General features: G+C 41.2%; 1 protein-coding gene across 5 annotated transcripts in view; it reads left to right on the forward strand.

The window, feature by feature from the left end:
• Positions 1 to 5,211: 5,211 nt before the first annotated feature.
• UAP1 (UDP-N-acetylglucosamine pyrophosphorylase 1) overlaps positions 5,212 to 18,382 on the forward strand; it is a gene marked incomplete at both ends in the record, with an annotated part of 32,993 nt that continues 19,822 nt past the window's right edge. For 3 of the 5 annotated variants that reach the window (XM_084248874.1, XM_084248875.1, XM_084248877.1), the window contains one exon: positions 12,430 to 12,709. In XM_084248874.1, the coding sequence (XP_084105000.1) occupies positions 12,430 to 12,709 (280 nt within the window). Of the gene's footprint in view, positions 5,306 to 12,404; positions 12,710 to 18,382 lie in introns of those variants that run through there. The other 2 variants (XM_084248876.1, XM_084248878.1) reach the window with 2 other exon arrangements.

Raw genomic sequence — 18,382 nt, forward strand, 5'->3', positions numbered from 1 at the left:
ATATCTTAATTTTTGTACCTCAAATTGGCTTTGAGGACACTAGCCCTAATTTTTGATTTCCCATGGTACCTGTCATAAGGACAGACACAGAACAGCCTGATCAACATATTTTGAACAAACACCTATTTGCTCTTAATTGAATGTGGAAAATGTGCCAGGTTGTTCTTGAGAGAATAGTTCAACCCCAGGGACATTTATGCCATCAGCATGGGATTCTAACCCAGCCCCTCCTGCATAACACATTTCTGTACTCCTTATCTAAGCCTCACTGTTTTTCAACTGGAAGGTTGAGAATCAGAGGAAAATACTTTCCTGTCATTAATCCTGTCCCAGCAGGCACAGCTGCCACCATAAACAGTGCTGCTGGTAGCATTTACAGCGTCCCAGGTGACATGGCATTCTGACTGGGTGCCAGAAGGCATGTGATTCGTGACTGGCAAACTACCCTGTTGACAATCACACCTTCCATTCTCCCCCTCCAGAGCTGCTGTGCTCACTGGATTAAAGACCTGCTTTTGTATTTGATGGACAACAGACAACTCCTCTATTAGTTGTATTCTATTTTTCAGACTTGTAAATTTTTATATAATTTCAACCTTATATAGAAATTGTAGAGCAGCATAAACTCCATATATGCTTTACCTAAATCACTAATTGCTGTCATTCCTGCCCCACAAATATACATCTCTATCACATCTAGAGACATATCATGTTTCTTTTTCCATGAGAACTTTAGTATCAACTTGTACTATCTGTAAATTTATAATTTAATAAGGAGTGTAATTTATAAATTAACATGGAGTTGTTTGCTTTTTGATCAAATATATTTTGTTGCTTTTATGTAGGAACCTTTTACAGTTTTCCGCATAGTTTTTACACTTTTTGTGTTAGATTTATTTATATCTACGTATTTTTCTCTAGTATTGTGTCTTCTAGCTGGTTATTATTTTGTGTATGATAACCACTGACTTTTGTCTGTTAATTTAATAGCCTTGCTGAAATATTTTATGATTTGCTCTGATTACTGTTTCTCTAGGGCTTTCCAGGTATATATACTCTCATGATCCTTGAAAATCAAAGTAGTTCTATTTATTCTTTTCTAATTCTTTTTTAAAGATTTATTTATTTATGCATACAAGAACTGGGATACAGGCCAAAGATGCAAGGAGTGAGCAGATTCACTAGAGACAGAGTGGGGAGCAGAACAAGCAGACTGACTGAAATACACTGCTGAGGGGAGCAGCAGGTGAGACAGGAGAGGTCTGCCTTGCCACATGGGTTGCTCCCTGGCCGGGGATCAAACTCGTGCTGTAGAGGCCTGGATGGCTTCATAGTGTGCTTAACCCCTTGTGCCACCAGGGAGGCCCCTTTTTTCTAAATTCTTTTTATTTAAAGTTATATTATTTTTTTTTGAGGCAATGTTGATTTACAACATTGTATGTGATTTAGGGGTATAGATTCACACCTCTTCAGATGTATGTTATCTTAATGCCCACCAACACAGCATCCATAATCTTTTACCAGACCATTGGGCCCTGTAGGGTAAGTGAAAAATTCTCAGGCTTTTCCCCCTCCCGCCATTAGCATTAATGATGGATCCCTGAGGTCCTACATGCATGTCTGATGGCAGGCACCTGGAGTAGGGTGTGGGCATGCATAGGTGGGCACACCTGGGCTGAGACTGTGCTTATAAGGGCAGCGTCACAGGGACGCCAGCAGAAAGCCGAACCAGCAGAGAACGAGAGAAAAAAGAATGAGAGACCGAGAGACCGCGAGAGAACACCAGAGAGCCCAGAAAGTAAAGACGCACAGGGGGCTGGGAGGCCTGCCAGCCACCCCCCTCTGCCCCCCGCCCCCCTGCCTGCCCTGGTAAAGGCTCAGTAGAAGCCCGAAAAAGCCACTGAAGGCTCCAGGACTCTCCTTCACCCATCTGTTTGGATCATAGAGATCCTGCACTGTGCCCTTCTACCCCTACAGGCTCCCTCCTCCTCTTTCCTCCCTACCCTAGTCCTTCCCTAGAATTGGTAGCCTCTATTCTACAGTGAAATTTCAAAGGTTATTCTGATTTAGTTTTGTCTACTCCTTTGTTGTTTTTCATATTCCACATACAGTGAAATCATTTGGTATTTGTCTTTCTCCTAACTTCACATATCACAACACCTTCCATTTCCATCCATGTTGTCAAAAAATGTCAAATTTCATTTTTTTATAGTTGATTAGTGTTTTGTGTGTGTGTGTACCCCATCTTTTAAATCCACTCATCTGCGATTTGGCACTTAGCCAGTTTCCATAACTTGGTTATTAATAGTGCTGCATTGAACACAGGAGTGTATATATCCCTTTGAATTAGTGTTTTTGTTTCCTTAGGGTAGGTACCTGGAGTGAAGTTGCTGGATCGCCTTTCTAATTCTTAAACCTCTTATAATTCTCTTGCCTAATTGAATTAATATTTTCCACTGTAATGTAAAATAACCATAGACAGAGCATCCTTGCCTTGTTCTGTGCCATCAGCTCTTAAAAGACTATATATTAAAGGGCATTTTAAAGGATAGAAATAACTGACAGCAGCCCTCCTGCCCACTTGTGATTATGCATGTATTTCTCTTTACTGACCTTCTCCCTTTGCAAAGCAGCAGAAGCAGCTCTCCTTCAAAGGCTGCTGGCCTGTGACTATCCAGGCATCTCTTTTAACAAACCTGTCCCTTTCAGGGGCAACTCTTTTTGCCTGCTTGTTTTTGTGCAAGTGTCCTTTACTCTTCTCTCCCTTTTTATAATAAACTTGCCTTTTTAGATTAAAAAATAGAAATAACTTCAGCATAAAAAGTTTCTGGATATTTATCTGATGAGATTTTTGTCTACCAATGAAAAAAGTTTATCAGGAAGGGCAAAATTAAATTTGTAGTAGTTTATTAAAGATATGTATGCTGGGTCCCATTCTACCTTTTTCTATTTTCTAAAATAATGATTTTGCTTTTTATTATTTCATTCAAGATTTACGGAATGTCTGCTAAACTACAGACACCATTTTATTCTTTCTCATTTAACTTTTACTATATGAAGTAGGTATTATCCTCATTTTATAAAAGAAGAAATTAGGGTTTAGAGATGTGAAATGACACATAACTTGTAGGGGTTGAACTGCGATTTTTCAGTCTGGGTCTCCTCGTTTGAATTTTTCTTATCTTTCATATACTTCTTTCCAGGGGAGTAGAAACTAGAGAGTAACAATAAGTAATTTTTAGAAAGCAACTGTCTTAAACGCCCTTCCCTTCATTAAAGTTATATTGTTTCATCTTGGGGGGGGGGGTCAGTTTTTAGGTTTCTTTAAGTGGGACCTATGTTAGCAGCAAAGATTTTTATTTTTTTAAGATTTATTTATTTATGCATACAAGAGCTGGGGTGTAGGCCAGGGGTGTAGGGGGGTGAGGTTTCACCAGAGACGGAGTGGGGAGTAGAAGAGGCAGATTGACTGAAATATGCTGCTGAAGGGAGCAGCAGGTGAGACAGGAGAGGTCTGCTGTGCCAAGTGGGTTAACTCCCTGGCTGGGGATTGAACACATGATGCAGATAACTTTATAGTACTGAGACTTAATAATCCCTTGCACCACCAGGGAGCCCCTTATCAGGAAAAATTTTAGAGCAATGTTCCTTATGTCATCAGAGATTCAAACAACAAAGACTTTCCAGATGATGAACAGTATACCAAGATATCCAGGACCAAGAACAGCGCCTTACATACTGTAAGGACTCAAATAACAATAATTAAAATTTATTATATTGTTCTATAGCCTTCACTTGCATTACCTGGTTTAATGCTCACAACAATCCTGAAGGCATTTGTACAATTGCCTGATGTATAAAAGATGAGAAAACTGGTACATAAAAGTAAGTTAATTTACCAAAGATCAGAAGCAGTAAAGATACTGGAATTCAGATCCCACGTTCTAAACCACTGCACTACAAATCTTTTAAATAAATGAAGTTATGGGTTTATGTAACATGGGGAGTATTCAACCTCCCAAATCTAAAAGTATAAGCATGATGCTGGTGTGGCTCTGCAACTGATAAAGGAAATGAAGACGCCTTTGCAGTTCAAGAAGAAGGGCACACAAATGCCCGCAATTCTTTGTGTAAATTGCTATGGTAAATATAGGTGGTTTTGTTTTCTCAACATATTGACTTCCAAAACTATACAAAGTGCAATGCAACTTTAAATATTTAAAGATTAAATACAAACTTTGTATGCTCACAAAGCCTAGGTGTGCGTGTCCGCTCGAAGTTACATAACAGGTGCGCAGCAGGCAACGACACACTGGTCTGCATAGCCTTGGAGGCCACCCATCCAGCCACCATCTTCTAGCGGGCAGCCAGGAAGGGTAAGTCCACCGTCGTCGCAGAGGCGGCCACCGGGCTCGCCAACTGCGCTCTCCGCGACCCCAGGTGACCTAGCACCTCTGCTTGCTTGTTTTCTGTTTCCGTGCTCGACGGTGCGAAAGTAACGGGTCTGGCTTCACCTGCACGCGCTCAGGAGCTGCCACGTGGCAGACAGAAGACAGCCGGGGCCCGGCCCAGACGCCAGGCCAACCTCAGACGGCAGAACTAGCCCCAGGCCCGGCACCGGGGCAGCCCCCCGGCTCCGCGCGGCGCTCGGCGGCACCCTCGCATCTACTGCGGGGCGGGCGGGCGGCGGAAATCCGCCCGGAGACACGGCGCCGCCTACCTCTACCGGCCGCTGCTCGGAAGCGGTGCGCCCTGGCTTCGTCGCGACCCCGCGGGACAGCCGGGTGACGTCAGCCTCGCCCGACTCGGCACAGCCTAGAGGGCCTCAAGGCTCCCCCGCCCCCACGCCGCGAGCGTGCCGCGGGGCGGGGCGCCCGTGACGGCCCCCTCCCGCCCGCCCTCATTGGGCCAGGGATTGAGTGACACGCTGGCCCAGCCCCTCCCCGCCCGGGAGCGTGCGGCGGGGCGGGTCGTGCCGGGGGCTCCGGGCGCCGTCCCCATTGGGCCCGCCAGCGAATGACGCGGGACCCTCCCCACCCCTCAGGAGCCGCTCGTCGCCGGCGCCCGCGGCGCTGACGTGTCGCGCGGGCGGGCGGTTTCAGCTCCTCCCCGCGCGGGCAGCCACTCGACGCGGTGACCGAGGGGCGGGGTGGCCGGGACCGGCGCTCCCCCGGCCCAGATCCCGGCCCGCCCCGCCGCCCCGGCCCCCGGATGAGGGTATATATTCAGGGCGGGCGCGGGACGCCGATGAGTGGCCGCGCCGAGGGAGTCGGAGCCGGGCCGAGCCGTCGTCGCGACGAGGGAGGTGAGGGGCTCCCTGCCAGTCCCTGTCGCCTGACCCCCCCTCGGGTGGGGCTCGCGGGGGCCGGCGGGCGCGGCGCCTGGGTCTGCGCACACGCGGCCACGGGCACGCACGCGGACGTGGACACGCGGCGCACGTTTGCGCCCGGCGCCGGGCGCCGCACACCCGCGATCGCGGCTCCTGCCCGGGCTATCCTGGGGGGGCGGGGGGGGGTCTCTGGGCCGGGGGCTTCGGAAGGAGAAAGCTTAGGGCAGTGTGTGGAAGCGGGTGGTTGTCAGGTGTTGGGTGTTGACCTCACCTGCATGGGGTGGCACAGGCCTGTCTCACCTGTAGAGAGGGTAGGGACCTGACTCACCTGGATAGGGGTAGAGACCTGTTTCACCCGCAGGGAATTAGAGACCTGTCTCACCTGGAGAGGGGGTGGAGACCTGCTTCACCTGGAGCCGGGGAGGGACCTCGAGGTGCTCAGGTCAGGGCCCAGTGGACAGGGACCAGGCTCGAGGGCCTCCAGTGAGGACAGGTGGTCCTTGAAGCAATCTGGTGAGAGCAAGCTGGGATGTTTGGAATATATGAGAAAAAGAATTATGAGAGCACGCTCTAGAGGGCTAGAAGATACCGGTGGCGGACATGAGAGTGGGACAAAATCTGCTTCCCACTGTGATTTTTCGTTTACTACTGCCAGTGGAGGATTGAAATTTCTGGGTTTCACCTGGTTTGGCCAAGTAGAAGGATGTGTTAGAAGATTGGGAACACACATGCGCTGACCATATGGCTTCCTGATGATTGTCTAAATTTGGCCTGATGTTGTTGTGTGTTTATTATGAAATCTGAAACCACGTACTAGTGGTATGTATGTATCATTATATGGTATTTTCAGTTGAAGGACTTTGAGTTGAAATTCACTAGGTGTGGACCAAAGAGTTTGCAGGGCATTGAGGGCAGTTTCTGTTCCTTCACTAGTAGTGAGTTGGCTCACTTGGCTGGGAGGAAGGATTTGATAGGCTTTGCTGCCAACCATTTATAGGATTCAGTGGTTGTGGCTTAATTCCAATACTCTTTCAAAAGCTCTAAGAGGTTTACTTATCATTTTGGGGTGCAAACATTTAGCAGCAGAGATAGGAGCAGGCGGAGAGCAGGAAAACTGTATTTCTTTAATATTGTTATTTAAGAATAACAGTATATCAAAAGTGTATTTGACAATGGTGGATTATTTCCAAATTTTCCCTTGATTTTGACACAGATGCATTAGGCTATGGGTTTACACCAAGCTCTGTCATCATTTTTAGACTGATCTTCAGCTTTTTCAGACTTTGGTCATCACAGTAAAAATCCTAGTTTAACTCTCTTAATCACTACTGTGTATCATTACACACAAGAGCATGCCTCATAGCAGAATTAATTGGAGAAATGATATAATTTTTGTGGCCTGGAGGTGGAGGCTATGTCTGTCTCAAAAAAAAAAAAATCACAGATAAATTATTCTTGTCCGAAACTCAAGCATGGTTATGCTGTGAACACTTTCAGGATATGTAAATGAACACGTGACCTTTCGAAACGTTTCGGACACCTGTGATCTGTGCCCAGGTAGCAAAGCTTAGCCTTTGAGTTTCCTATGAGTCTTATTTGCATGGATCTGTTTTCTCAAGCATCTGAAAGTAAATAGATACCTATTCACTTTTGGGGAAAATTTGATTTCTATCATAAAATGTTATAATACATTTGACATGCCTTTTAGTAGGCAGAGAAATCTCCACTCCAGACTCTCATTTGAAGGTGTATGAGAAAGACTGGTCACAATATCTGCAAGAGGAAATGTATGCACAGGGAGGTGAGAAGATGGCAAGGGTCCAAGAACCAGGAGTTCCTTTTCTTCAGTTGCCTGGTTCTTTGCTGGACTTCCCACTACTATAATCTCCCTTAGCCTGGGCAAAAGTAGTAGTATAAAAGAGACCTTGGGAAAGACCCCATTACTTGGAAAACACTTTAGTATGAATCTCTCAACTGTTTTTTTTAATATGATATATATTTTTAAAATTCAAAAGAAATGACATCATAGCTCTTGAAACTATGTATGTAAACAGAAATGTTTTGTAATACCCCAGTGAATGTCTGCAGTTCTGTCTCCTATCTTCTTTGCTTTTGTATTTATCTATACTCTCTTGGGAATGTCAATCAGCCTATAAACTTGTTATGTATGCTGATGACCTTGAAAGTTTTACCTTTAGTTCCAGTATCCCTCTGAACTCTGGAGTACTACATTTTTCTTTTTCTTTGTTTTTTTGAAGATTTATTTATTTTTATACAAGAACCGGGGTACAGGCCAGATGTGTGGGAGAGTGAGAGGATTCACCAGAGACAGAGTGGGGAACAGAACAGGCAGACAGATGAAATACACTGCTGAGGGGAGCAGTGGGTGAGACAGGAGAGGTCTACCTCGCCATGTGGGTTTTTCCCTGGCCGGCCTGGGATCGAACTCGTGCTGCAGAGGCTGTGGATTGCTTCACGGTGCAGTGTGCAGTGCTTAACCCCTTGCACCACCAGGGAGTCCCTAGAGTACTACATTTTTCTATCTCATCAGTATTTCTATGTGGGTGTCTAATAGGCATCTTAAACTAAATATGACCCAAAGTATTGATTTCCCCACTCTCCATGCATGCCCTTAAATCTGCTGCAATCCTGGTGGTGCCCCAGCTCAGTAAATGGCGCTGTCACTTTCTGGTCATATTTGCTTGATTCATGTTATTCTCTCCACATTAAATCCATTACCTAATCCTCTAGGTTCACCTTTTGAATCCACCTTCATCACCACTCTAAACCACCATCATCTCTCATCTAGACTCTTGTGGGAGTTCCATAACTGGTTTGCTTGCTTTCACTTTGATCTTCCTTAAAATCTTTCCTCCCGCCTTCCCATAGCTGTGGAATAAGCCTTTAAAAACTGAAAGTGCACTACTCTACTCATCTGCTCCAAATTCTTTGGTAGCTTTGTAAACCGCGGAGTCTCTGTCTTGACCCTTCTTGATCTGGTTTCTCTATACTTCTCCAGCATTCTCATCATTCTGCATCGGTCTCTGCTCTACCTTGTATGCCCAAGCACTATCCTGCCCTGGGACAACTGTGCTTATAGCCTCTTCTACCTAGAACATTCCTTTCTAGGTTATTGCCTTGTTTTGCTGCTCTTTTCATTCAGCTGTGTCTCCAAGTGTCTCTATTAGGCCCTACCTGGTTCCCTACCACCTCTCCACACTCCCGCCATCTATAGTACCTACCCACCTTACCCCTGTTGCTCTACAGTCCCTTATTCTACTGTATTTTTCTTCCTAACACTTGTCTCATAGCACTACATGTCTGTCTCTTGTGCTGAAACGTGGGCATACTCATTATTGCTTTGCTTATTGCTATGTCTCTGTCACCTAGATCAGTGTCTAGCATGCATTGAGTACTCATCATATATTTGTTGAGTGAATAATGGCACATGAAAGTAAATAATTTTCCTTCTTAAATTGTTTACTAATGATATGCAGTATCTTTGCTTAGTAAAATGGATCAGTTGTATGGTGAGGGATGGAAATTAAACTTTCAGTGAGGAGCATAATGTGCCATATGCAGATGTTGATATGTAAGTCTATATACATGACACCTATATAATGTTATAAAACAGTGCGACCTTGATAAAATACATAAATAAATAAATAGAAGCCTTTGGTAGTCACCCAACCGTATACATTTGTGAAAAGGATGGTTGTGGGTTAGTCATCTTTCTACAGAAATAGCAGCAGTGATGAGTTCAGCCTCATCGATGTTATCTGTTTGTTTCTTGATTACATTTATTTACATTTATTTACATGTTTCATGCTGTTCCCACTGACTGAATTTTCTCTTCATTCCTTGGCAAACTTGTTTCCACTGTCCAGTGCCCAACTCAATAGTTCTCCTCATGACTTGGTGGTTTAGAGCACAAACTTCACTGATATCATAGCAATTACTGGCAAGTATAGACAGCTTTCTCTGTGCCAGCAACTGTTTTGAATTCCTTTTATTATATGAACTCATTAATCCTCTTAAACTTAGAGGTAAGTATTGGCTTTATTCTTTTACAGGTGAAAACATTTGAGGCACCAGAAAGTTAAGTTACTTGTTCAAGGTCACAAAATTGGGAAGTGGCAACCTGGCATCCTAACCGAGCCAGTCTGACCCTAGAGTCCAGTGCTGGTTACCAGCCACTATACAGCCTCTCTTTAAATGAGAACTTGGATAGATTCTTAATGTTTCCTCTGCTCTTATGAGCGATATATTGGTGTATGAAAAGCTCATAGGCATTAGAGTCAGGTTTATCTGTGTTCAAGTTCCTGTTTTTCTACCTGCTAGGTATGTAGCCTTGAGCAAATTGCTTAACCTCTTTGAGCCTCATTTTCTCATTGGTTGTAAGGATTTTTTTCATTTCTGCCTCTGAAAGAAAATTTTATCATTCCCATTTTACAGATGAAGATACACGGCACAAGCAAGAGAGCCAGGAATAAAAGTCAGTTCTGTTTGATTCTAAAAACTGCAAAGATTCCCTTCAAGTTAAGAGTATGAGAGGCAGACCTTTAAGGATGAGTGGTATTTCAGTAGATAGAAAAAGAAGGGACATGGATGTAGTGATGAGCATCTTAGGTGACAAGTTAGAACTGTGTCCCACACTATTAATAAGCTTGCATTTTCATTTCATATTTAAGCCTTAATTTGGTGATGAATCATTGGTAGCTCGTAAGATATATTTTATAGGTGATAGCATTCATTTTTACACTTGAAGTATGCTATCCCTGAATACTTTATTCAGATATCCAGAATAAAGCAAAAATAAAAATAGGAAATATTACACAATTTTACATGCTAATCTAATTTGAAATTGATTTTATAAGAAGAATCAGGAAGCCAGTCTGTCACTTCAGTTTTGGAAGGCATCTTATTCAAAGAAAAAATATCTAGAATTTTGATGCCTGCCACTGTTGTATGATATCTTTCCTGAATTTATTTTTGAGTGGTTGCAAATTAAAATTATTTCTAACAAATTTCTAATTTGGCTGACATGCCCAATATAGAATAAAAAGTAATAGTGCTTTTTGAAATGAAGTATCTATATATCCTGTAAAGATCCTCACAACCATGTCCTATGTGTTTTCTTCCTTTTTCCGTCTTACTGGCTTGTGAATTCATTTCTGCAAAGTGAGTTAGAATGAACAAGATCATTCATATCTGTATTTCTGAATAAAGTATGAATAACATGAGTGTCTCTTGCCACCCTCTCTTTACACACACAAGCACAGAGACATAGTTCTATTTTCCTTGAGAGACCTTCTAGATTAACAGTATAGGTTAAGACTATGAAGTTAGAAGTCCAGGTTGTTGGGGTTTGAATTCTAGCTCTATCACTTTACTAGTTTGAGACTTTGAGCACAAGTTACCTCTTTATCTCAATTTCTTCCTCTCTGAAGTAATTACAATAGCAGTACTTTAGAGTTGTTTTGAGGATTACATTAACAAATATCTCCAAAGCCATTAGAGTTGTACCACCACACCATAGGTGATATGCGAGCAGTAGGTGTCATTGCCACCTCAGGGAACTCTTGATATCAGTTCTCTACCTGAGTTTGTAAATTGTGTTTTATATTTATTAGTCCTGATGAGGTAGCTACTCTTATTAATCCTGCTTTACAGATGAGGATTTTGATGCATGGGGAAATTAACTTGGCTGAGCTCTAGAGTTTTGCACTGTCCTTTCACCTTCATTTCTTGCACTGTTCTTTGGGTGGGAAGTGATAGGCTCTTTCTTTACTACTCCTGCCTCTCCTCTCCGTCTAAGCAGTGACACTGTGGTGATGATGCTGTATGATAACCTCCAAATTGATCCCTTTCTCATTTATTTTCTCTGCAACTTATCATGTAGACCTTTGGTTTTTCATATCTGCAATTGCTTTTAACTTGTTTTCGTGATTCTAGTTGTCCCTCCTTATGATCTGTTTCATGCCATTGCCAAACTTTACTCTTACCCCTCTACAGCATGGTGACACTTTTGAGTCATATCCTCTTGGCTTCCTGTTACTTATTCTGTTAGGTTTCAGTTCCTTTGCTTAGTTTTCAGTACTTTCAATGTTTTAGCCTTCAGGTACATCATACCTTTTCTGCATAAACCTGCAATTCTTTTTCCTGCTTTGCACCCCAGAAATCCACACTCTTCATGGCCACCCACTCTGTGTGTTTCCTAATCTTTTGTATATAATCTGCTCAGTCCTTGAGGCACAGCTGGAATATGCTTCCTTTGTGAACTCTTTCTAGATGACACCTGTCTCCTCTTGCATTTATCTATAATTAGATTAAATATTTCCTTTCTCTTTTTTTGAGCTGTGCTCTTTGACATTTTGCTTTGTCTTCATTGTTTGCAATTAAAAAACATGGTTTTATCCATTGATTATTATGTGTTTATTGTTCCTTTAAGGTCCTTTTAGGGTACAGTTCTCAGTGAACATAATAGACATGTTTTTATTGTTTCTTTGCAGGAATTGCCATTGCAATAGTTTTCCATAAAGATAGGTGGTCCTGTCTCCTTGAATTTTGTTTTGTTCTGAATATAACAGTTATTTTTATCCTTACAGAGAAGAAAAACAGTTGAAATGTTAAAGTCAGATGTTCTTCCTGTGGTAGCTTAGTGTTCAGAAGAATAATCCAGAGGTGACTACACACAGTTAGTGAGCCCTGGAATCAGACTACTTGGATTCACTGCTCCACTGATTGGCTCAATTGCTTTGCCTTTCTGTGCTTCAGTGCCCCTCACTGTAAAGGAATGATAATAATAGTCCCTATGTCACAGAGCTGTTGAAAATTAAAGGAGACCATGGCAGTACAGTATTTACTGCAGTGCCTAGTATTGTGATCTTACAAGTTTTATCTCTTAGAGACACTGTGATGGAAAGGAACTGTTAACATTAATTTCCTGAACATCTAGTGTGCATAATACACTTGTTTTTAGTAGGAAAACCCTTAAGATTGGAGATTGGTCTTTGACCTGCTGTTGATTCCTTTTCTCTTAGGTTTACTGGTACGGAAATTACAGTTCTGTTTTCACCAAGCTTGGCTACCAGAGCATTATGAACACTAATGATCTCAAACTCAGGTTGTCCAAAGCTGGGCAAGACCACCTGCTACAGTTCTGGAATGAGCTGGAGGATTCCCAACAGGTAGAACTTTATGAAGAGCTCCAGGTCATGAATTTTGAGGAGCTCAACTTCTTTTTCCAAAAGGCCACCAAAGGATTTAACCAGTCCTCTCAGCAAGAAAAAGTGGATGCTCGAATGGAACCTGTCCCGCGAGAGGTGTTGGGCAGTGCTACCAGGGATCAAGATCAGCTCCAGGACTGGGAAAGTGAAGGTATTTGTTCTAAAGTTTATTATGAGAGGCAATAAATTATTAAAGTAAAACTAGTAATATTTTCACTCTCATACTGCCTTAAACCAGGTAACCAAACAGAAACTCACCAGTGTGTTTCTGAGACCTCTGCAGTGTCTCCCACCATGGCCCCCTCTTTATTTCTGGTGCCTAATTCAAGACTCCTCTCATTCAGGTTTTTAATTTGCTGCTAGTCTTCTTCCTCAATTTTCATGCTTCTACTAGATTTCTCTTTCTGAAGCACAAGTTAAACGTTTCAATTTATGCTGATTAGTTTAAACCCTTCTCTACTATGGCCCTGGCGTATATTTCCTTGTCTCTGTTTCTCTTTACCTCTACCACCCAACATTTCAGCCAGATCAAATAATTCACCTGTCTCTGAACATTGCATTATGCCTTTCCTGCCTTTGTAGGTGTGGTTTGGCCTTTGCCCCTTCTCTGCCTACCTGGGTCACTTTATAGTCCACCTTATTCTGCTTTTTCCTGGAGTTGTGCAAGGCGGTGGCTCTGCTATTTGCAGAACTTACACACTCTTTAAGTCTGATCCATGACCTTTTTCATTGTCCCAAGTTGGAGGCATTTGCCCATGTATTCCTTTCATTTTGCCTTATAATAAGTTATTTATGTCTTCTTTTCGTTTTCTGTTACCAGTTCTTCACCAGCGCCTCCAGGTCCTAGTTGTATATGTTACTAGCATTTATATTAGGGGTTGTAATTGTAAGGTGGTCAATAAATGTCTGTTGAATTGCCCCAGTGCTTTTTCTTCTAAAACCTATCATAAAACCTGTCTCCTTAACTAGTATTAGTGTTTTGGAGAATGGCAAAATAGCTAAAATGTGACTGGTTTTTGTAACTTGCTACTCCTCTGTAAGTAAAAGGCTTGAGCCCAGGTCCATGAATAATTATACTTGCTTCTTGTCAACTTGTCAAGACTTGTCATTTCCTCGGCCATGGAATGAACAGACTGGACTAGTGTTTTACCTTCTTTTTTAAAAGAACGGGAATACAGTAGAGAAATTGCCTGTAGCCTCATCAAATTTGTATTTATTCACATTACCACATAGTACTTGACTATAAATATACATGTTTACTTTTATAAATATGCAATAATATTATAGATATAATCTTATAGTTTATGTTTACATTAAATCATGGCCATTTTTTCTTTTTCTTTTTTGTCTTCTACTCTTGCCATTCCCCCCAACCAAAAAAGAAAGATAGCCATTCTCAACTTTCTGTATACCTCTCCATATCTTTCTCTGATGTATGGAGTTACCAGTTTTCAAACTGTGCTTCAGGAACCCAAGGGATTCCACTGCTGGGGACACTGTCTCATGGGGGAGGTGGAACCACACTAAATAGGCAGGTCTCCAATCCTGTCATCTCCTCCTAGAGGAGCAGTTTTACTTTGACCTACTTTATATATTTCATGGTTAGGTGAAGTTTTATTTAAAACATGTTGAAGATTATAAAACATTGAAAATAATGGGATAACCATTAAGGAGGGTCCTTTCAGATCTAAAATGCTGGTAGTGGCAAACCTAGCCTCTTTCTTAAAATGGAGACTACAGTGAGAGGGTGACTTCCAGCTGGAGCACCTGAATGAAGGCTTTAGTGATACTGTGCACCCTACTAACTTTGTCCTCATTGATCTTTCTCTTCTTCCTGGGTTTAAAAGAGCTACTGCACAAACCCAAAGCCACATGCATGGGCATCTTATCAGGTATCCCAGCTGCCTATATTTCTCTTTGGTATTTTAGGGGATGAAATCTTAGAAGTAACTCTTATGGAAGCCCAAACTTCGTGCTTATATAATGGTAGACTATGAGTAACAATCAAGACCTCCTATAATTTGAGTCTTTTTTTTTTTTGGTCTTTGGGAAACTAGTTTATTTTTTTAACCTTTTTTTTTGAAGATTACTTATGCATACAAGAGCTGGGGTACAGGCCAGGGATGTGGGGGGTGAGAGGATTCACCAGAGACAGAGTGGGGAACAGATAAGGCAAATTGAATGAAGTAGACTGCTGAGGGGAGCAGTGGGAGAGTCAGGAGAGACCTGCTGTGCCATGTGGGTTGCTCCGTCTGCCCAGGGGATCGAACTCGTGCCACAGAAGCTGCAGATAGCTTTATAGGTTGTGTCTTAACCCCTTGTGCCACCAGGGAGGCCTGAAACTAGCTTATATTTACAGCTTTTTATTTAACCTAGAATATGGAACCATTACAACCAAGTAAAGTATAAGAAGGTGCAAAGCACACTTCCCTTTGGCTTACTGTTGAAGGAATATTTGTGTCTTTAAGAGCAGGAGTGGAGGAGACTTTCTATTTGACATTATTGTCTTTTCACTTAGCCATGTATTTGCAAATTCATAACAAAATGAAATTTCTATAGTAAGTCGTCAAAGGGAAGAGAATGCAATTGCCAAGATTATGATGCTATATTTCAGATGGAAGAAAGATATTAGTAATTGTATCAAAGGCAGTGTTTGCCTTTTAAATTAAGGAAATAAAAACATTGTATAGTAATTTCAAAGCGTCTCATGGCTATTGATATGATAATGGACATTTTAACACCTCAGGTGGAAAATTATTTCTCAAGGATAAATACATGAGTCATTAATATGCTTCTTGTTAAAGAGAGGTTTGTTTTAATTCTTGAAGTTTTCTGGGCAGTTGTAGAAAAAGGAATATAGAGGAGGATAAAAACTAAAAAATAATCTCTTAAACAGCTAAGATCTTGATGGAGAAGTAATTAGAAGCTTTGGTGAGAATATAATTTTAGTAAAGATCTCATATTGGAGAGCAATGCATTCTTACAGTGAAACAAGTCTTCCAATTTTATATTACAATAAATCAGTATTCAATATTAGCCTTTTTTTGCTTATGAGACATTTTAAAATAAATCTTAAATTGGTGCCTCTGTTATACTCACTGTGATTAAAAAAATGGATTATTTTTAGAAAAAAGTGTACTCATAAAAATGTACCACCTCTACATTTTCTGAAATCTAGTTCAGTGATATTTCTGGTGGATATGTTTAAAAAGTGACACATGCTTATTTTAGAGAAGTTGGAAAATACTAAAAATTGCAATAATATCTCTTTTACGCCACAATCCAGAGATATATATACTGACTCGTACTATTTTGTAGTATTCTCTGGCACACATACACACACATCGGGACTGTGTTTTGTGTATAATTTTGTAGCCTGCTTAAACATCTCTTTGCACAAAAAATTTCAGGCAATTTTGAAACAGATATTTACAGAAAAAATAGTATAATGAATTCCCACATGCACATCACCTTGATTAAATGATGATCAAAGTTTTGCTAGGTAGGATTTTTCTTGCTTTTTCTTTGCTGTAGTATTTTAAGGCAAATAGCAAACATCATCTTAGTTCTACTTTCATTTCGTTCAGTATGCATCTCTAAGTTAAGGAATTTTTTGTTTCTAATCACAAAGCCATTATTACGTTTACCATTGTATCTAAAACTGATTCTAGTTCACATGGAGATTTCCTTTATTTGTCTGCCCTTCTGTGCTTAATATTTTGGGGACATAGTTAATATATAAAATATGTTTCAACTGTAAACTTGTGACTAAAAATAAAGACCTAAAATATCTCTCTTGAGGGCCTCCCCTGGTGGCGCAGGCGGTTGAGCGCTGGCTGTGAAGCTGTCTGCAGCCTGCAGTGCCGGTTTGATCCCGGCTGGCCGGCCGGAAAGGGTCCTACATGGCTCAGCAGACCTCTCCTGTCTCACCCGCTGCTCCCCTCAGCAGTGTATTTCGTCAGTCTGCCTGTTCTGTTCCCCGCTCTGTCTCTGGTGAATCCTCTCATCCTCCTGCGCATCTGGCCTGTACCCCCGTTCGTGTATAAAATAAACAAATCTTTAAAAAAAAAAACAAACAACTCTCTTGACTAACTAAAATATCTCCTTTGAAGACTTCTTGGGTAGTCTTCTATTTCCGTCAGTTGAATTGCTTGTTTACCCCACTCCTTGTGGAGTGCCAATAACCTGAATGGAAAGTTCTGGCATTGCTCTACTTCAGCTGTACGTTTGCTAGCCTCCTTGCTTCAGGTACAAGCCCAAGTCAAAGAGTAGGAGAGGAATTAGTCCAAGCAGGAAGTCATCCAGGAAGAATATGACTCATGACAGGCTGCTGTAAACTCTTACTTTGCTTCTCATAAATGTTATCAGGAAAAGTGCTTGTGGATCTGCAAAGCATGGCTCCTTCTCCAAAGGAGATGGATATACTCCCACCCTGGAAATGGCTCCCTCTGGCTTGAATTTTTTATTTTTTTTTATTTACCTTTGATTTGATTTGTGTTGAGGTCCCATCTATAAGAAAGTTATTAACTCTTTTGTCATATGATGAAAAGATATAAAAGATGATACAGTGAGGTACTTTTGGGTTTTTAAGTAATGGTAATTTTTTTTTATTAATTAACTTTTTTTTCTTATATCGTGTAGTCCTCATAGTTCTCCCACCACTGTATCACCTGTGGACTATCACCATATTCCCTGTGTTCATCCTGCCCTGTTTTGTAACCTCTCCCACCCCCTGCTTTGCTGTGTGCCTCAGTCCTATGGTTAGCTTGCGAGTTTTGACTTTTTTTTGACCTTTTGTTTGGTTTTTCTATATTCCACATATAATTGAGACCATCTGGTATTTATCTTTTTCTTTCTGACTAATTTTGGCTCACATAATCTCTTCCAGCTCCATTCACATTGCTGCAAATGACATGAGTTTGTCTTTTTTGATCACTGAGTAGCATTCCACTGTATAAATATATCACAGCTTTTTGATCCATTTATGCTTTCAGGTTTTCCTCTTTGCAGAAGAAATTTTGGAAAAGAAGTTCATACTTCCTAATTTCACTTGGGTTTTGCATATTTAAAATTAGTTTATATTTTTCATATAGGTGTGCTGCTGCCCATATAAAATTTATGTTATGACAAATCATGTATTGAAATCATCTATTTCATTGTTTGAAATCGTGTATTTTGCAATATAACTAAAAGACTTACCAAATTTTATTGGCACACTTAATTTCAAGCATTATTTTATCTGTCATTGTAAAACAGATATTATTGTAGTTACACAGATGGAATAGGTGTGTTTCAGCCAGTGTACACACATTTGATACTGTTAACAACAGCTGTAGCTACATTTAGTTCTTGAATTGCAGCTGGTCTTGATACTCCAGGGACTACTTTCTTTCCTCTTGTTTTTCTCTCTGCTCCTGAGTAATATGCAGGAAGTTAATGCAGAAACCTTTTACTTGCAAATATATATGGATTGTGTTATAGCTCATAGTATATTAGTAGCTAAATGGAGAGGAGATGTAAATGTAGATCTGCTGCCTGGGAATGGACACCTGGCAGGTATTATCTCAGTGCTGCTCTGAAGATTTTATGATCAAGTGAATAATCAGGTTCACAGGTGGAAAGAAAAATTGAAGAAAATATGACAGACAGGGAGTTAGGAAGCAAACACATGCCTTTTATTTGAATAAAGAATGAAAACATTACGGGTAGCAAAGCTTCAAAACAGAAAAATTTGGAAAACCAGAATGAAGTATTAGTCAAGGGATCTGATCCGAGGAAGAAGTGTTTATACAGCTATCTTAGATAACTGTTTAGAACCTGTGGA

Source organism: Talpa europaea (genome assembly GCF_964194135.1).
Source record: "Talpa europaea genome assembly, chromosome: 12".
Taxonomy (NCBI): Eukaryota; Metazoa; Chordata; class Mammalia; order Eulipotyphla; family Talpidae; genus Talpa; species Talpa europaea.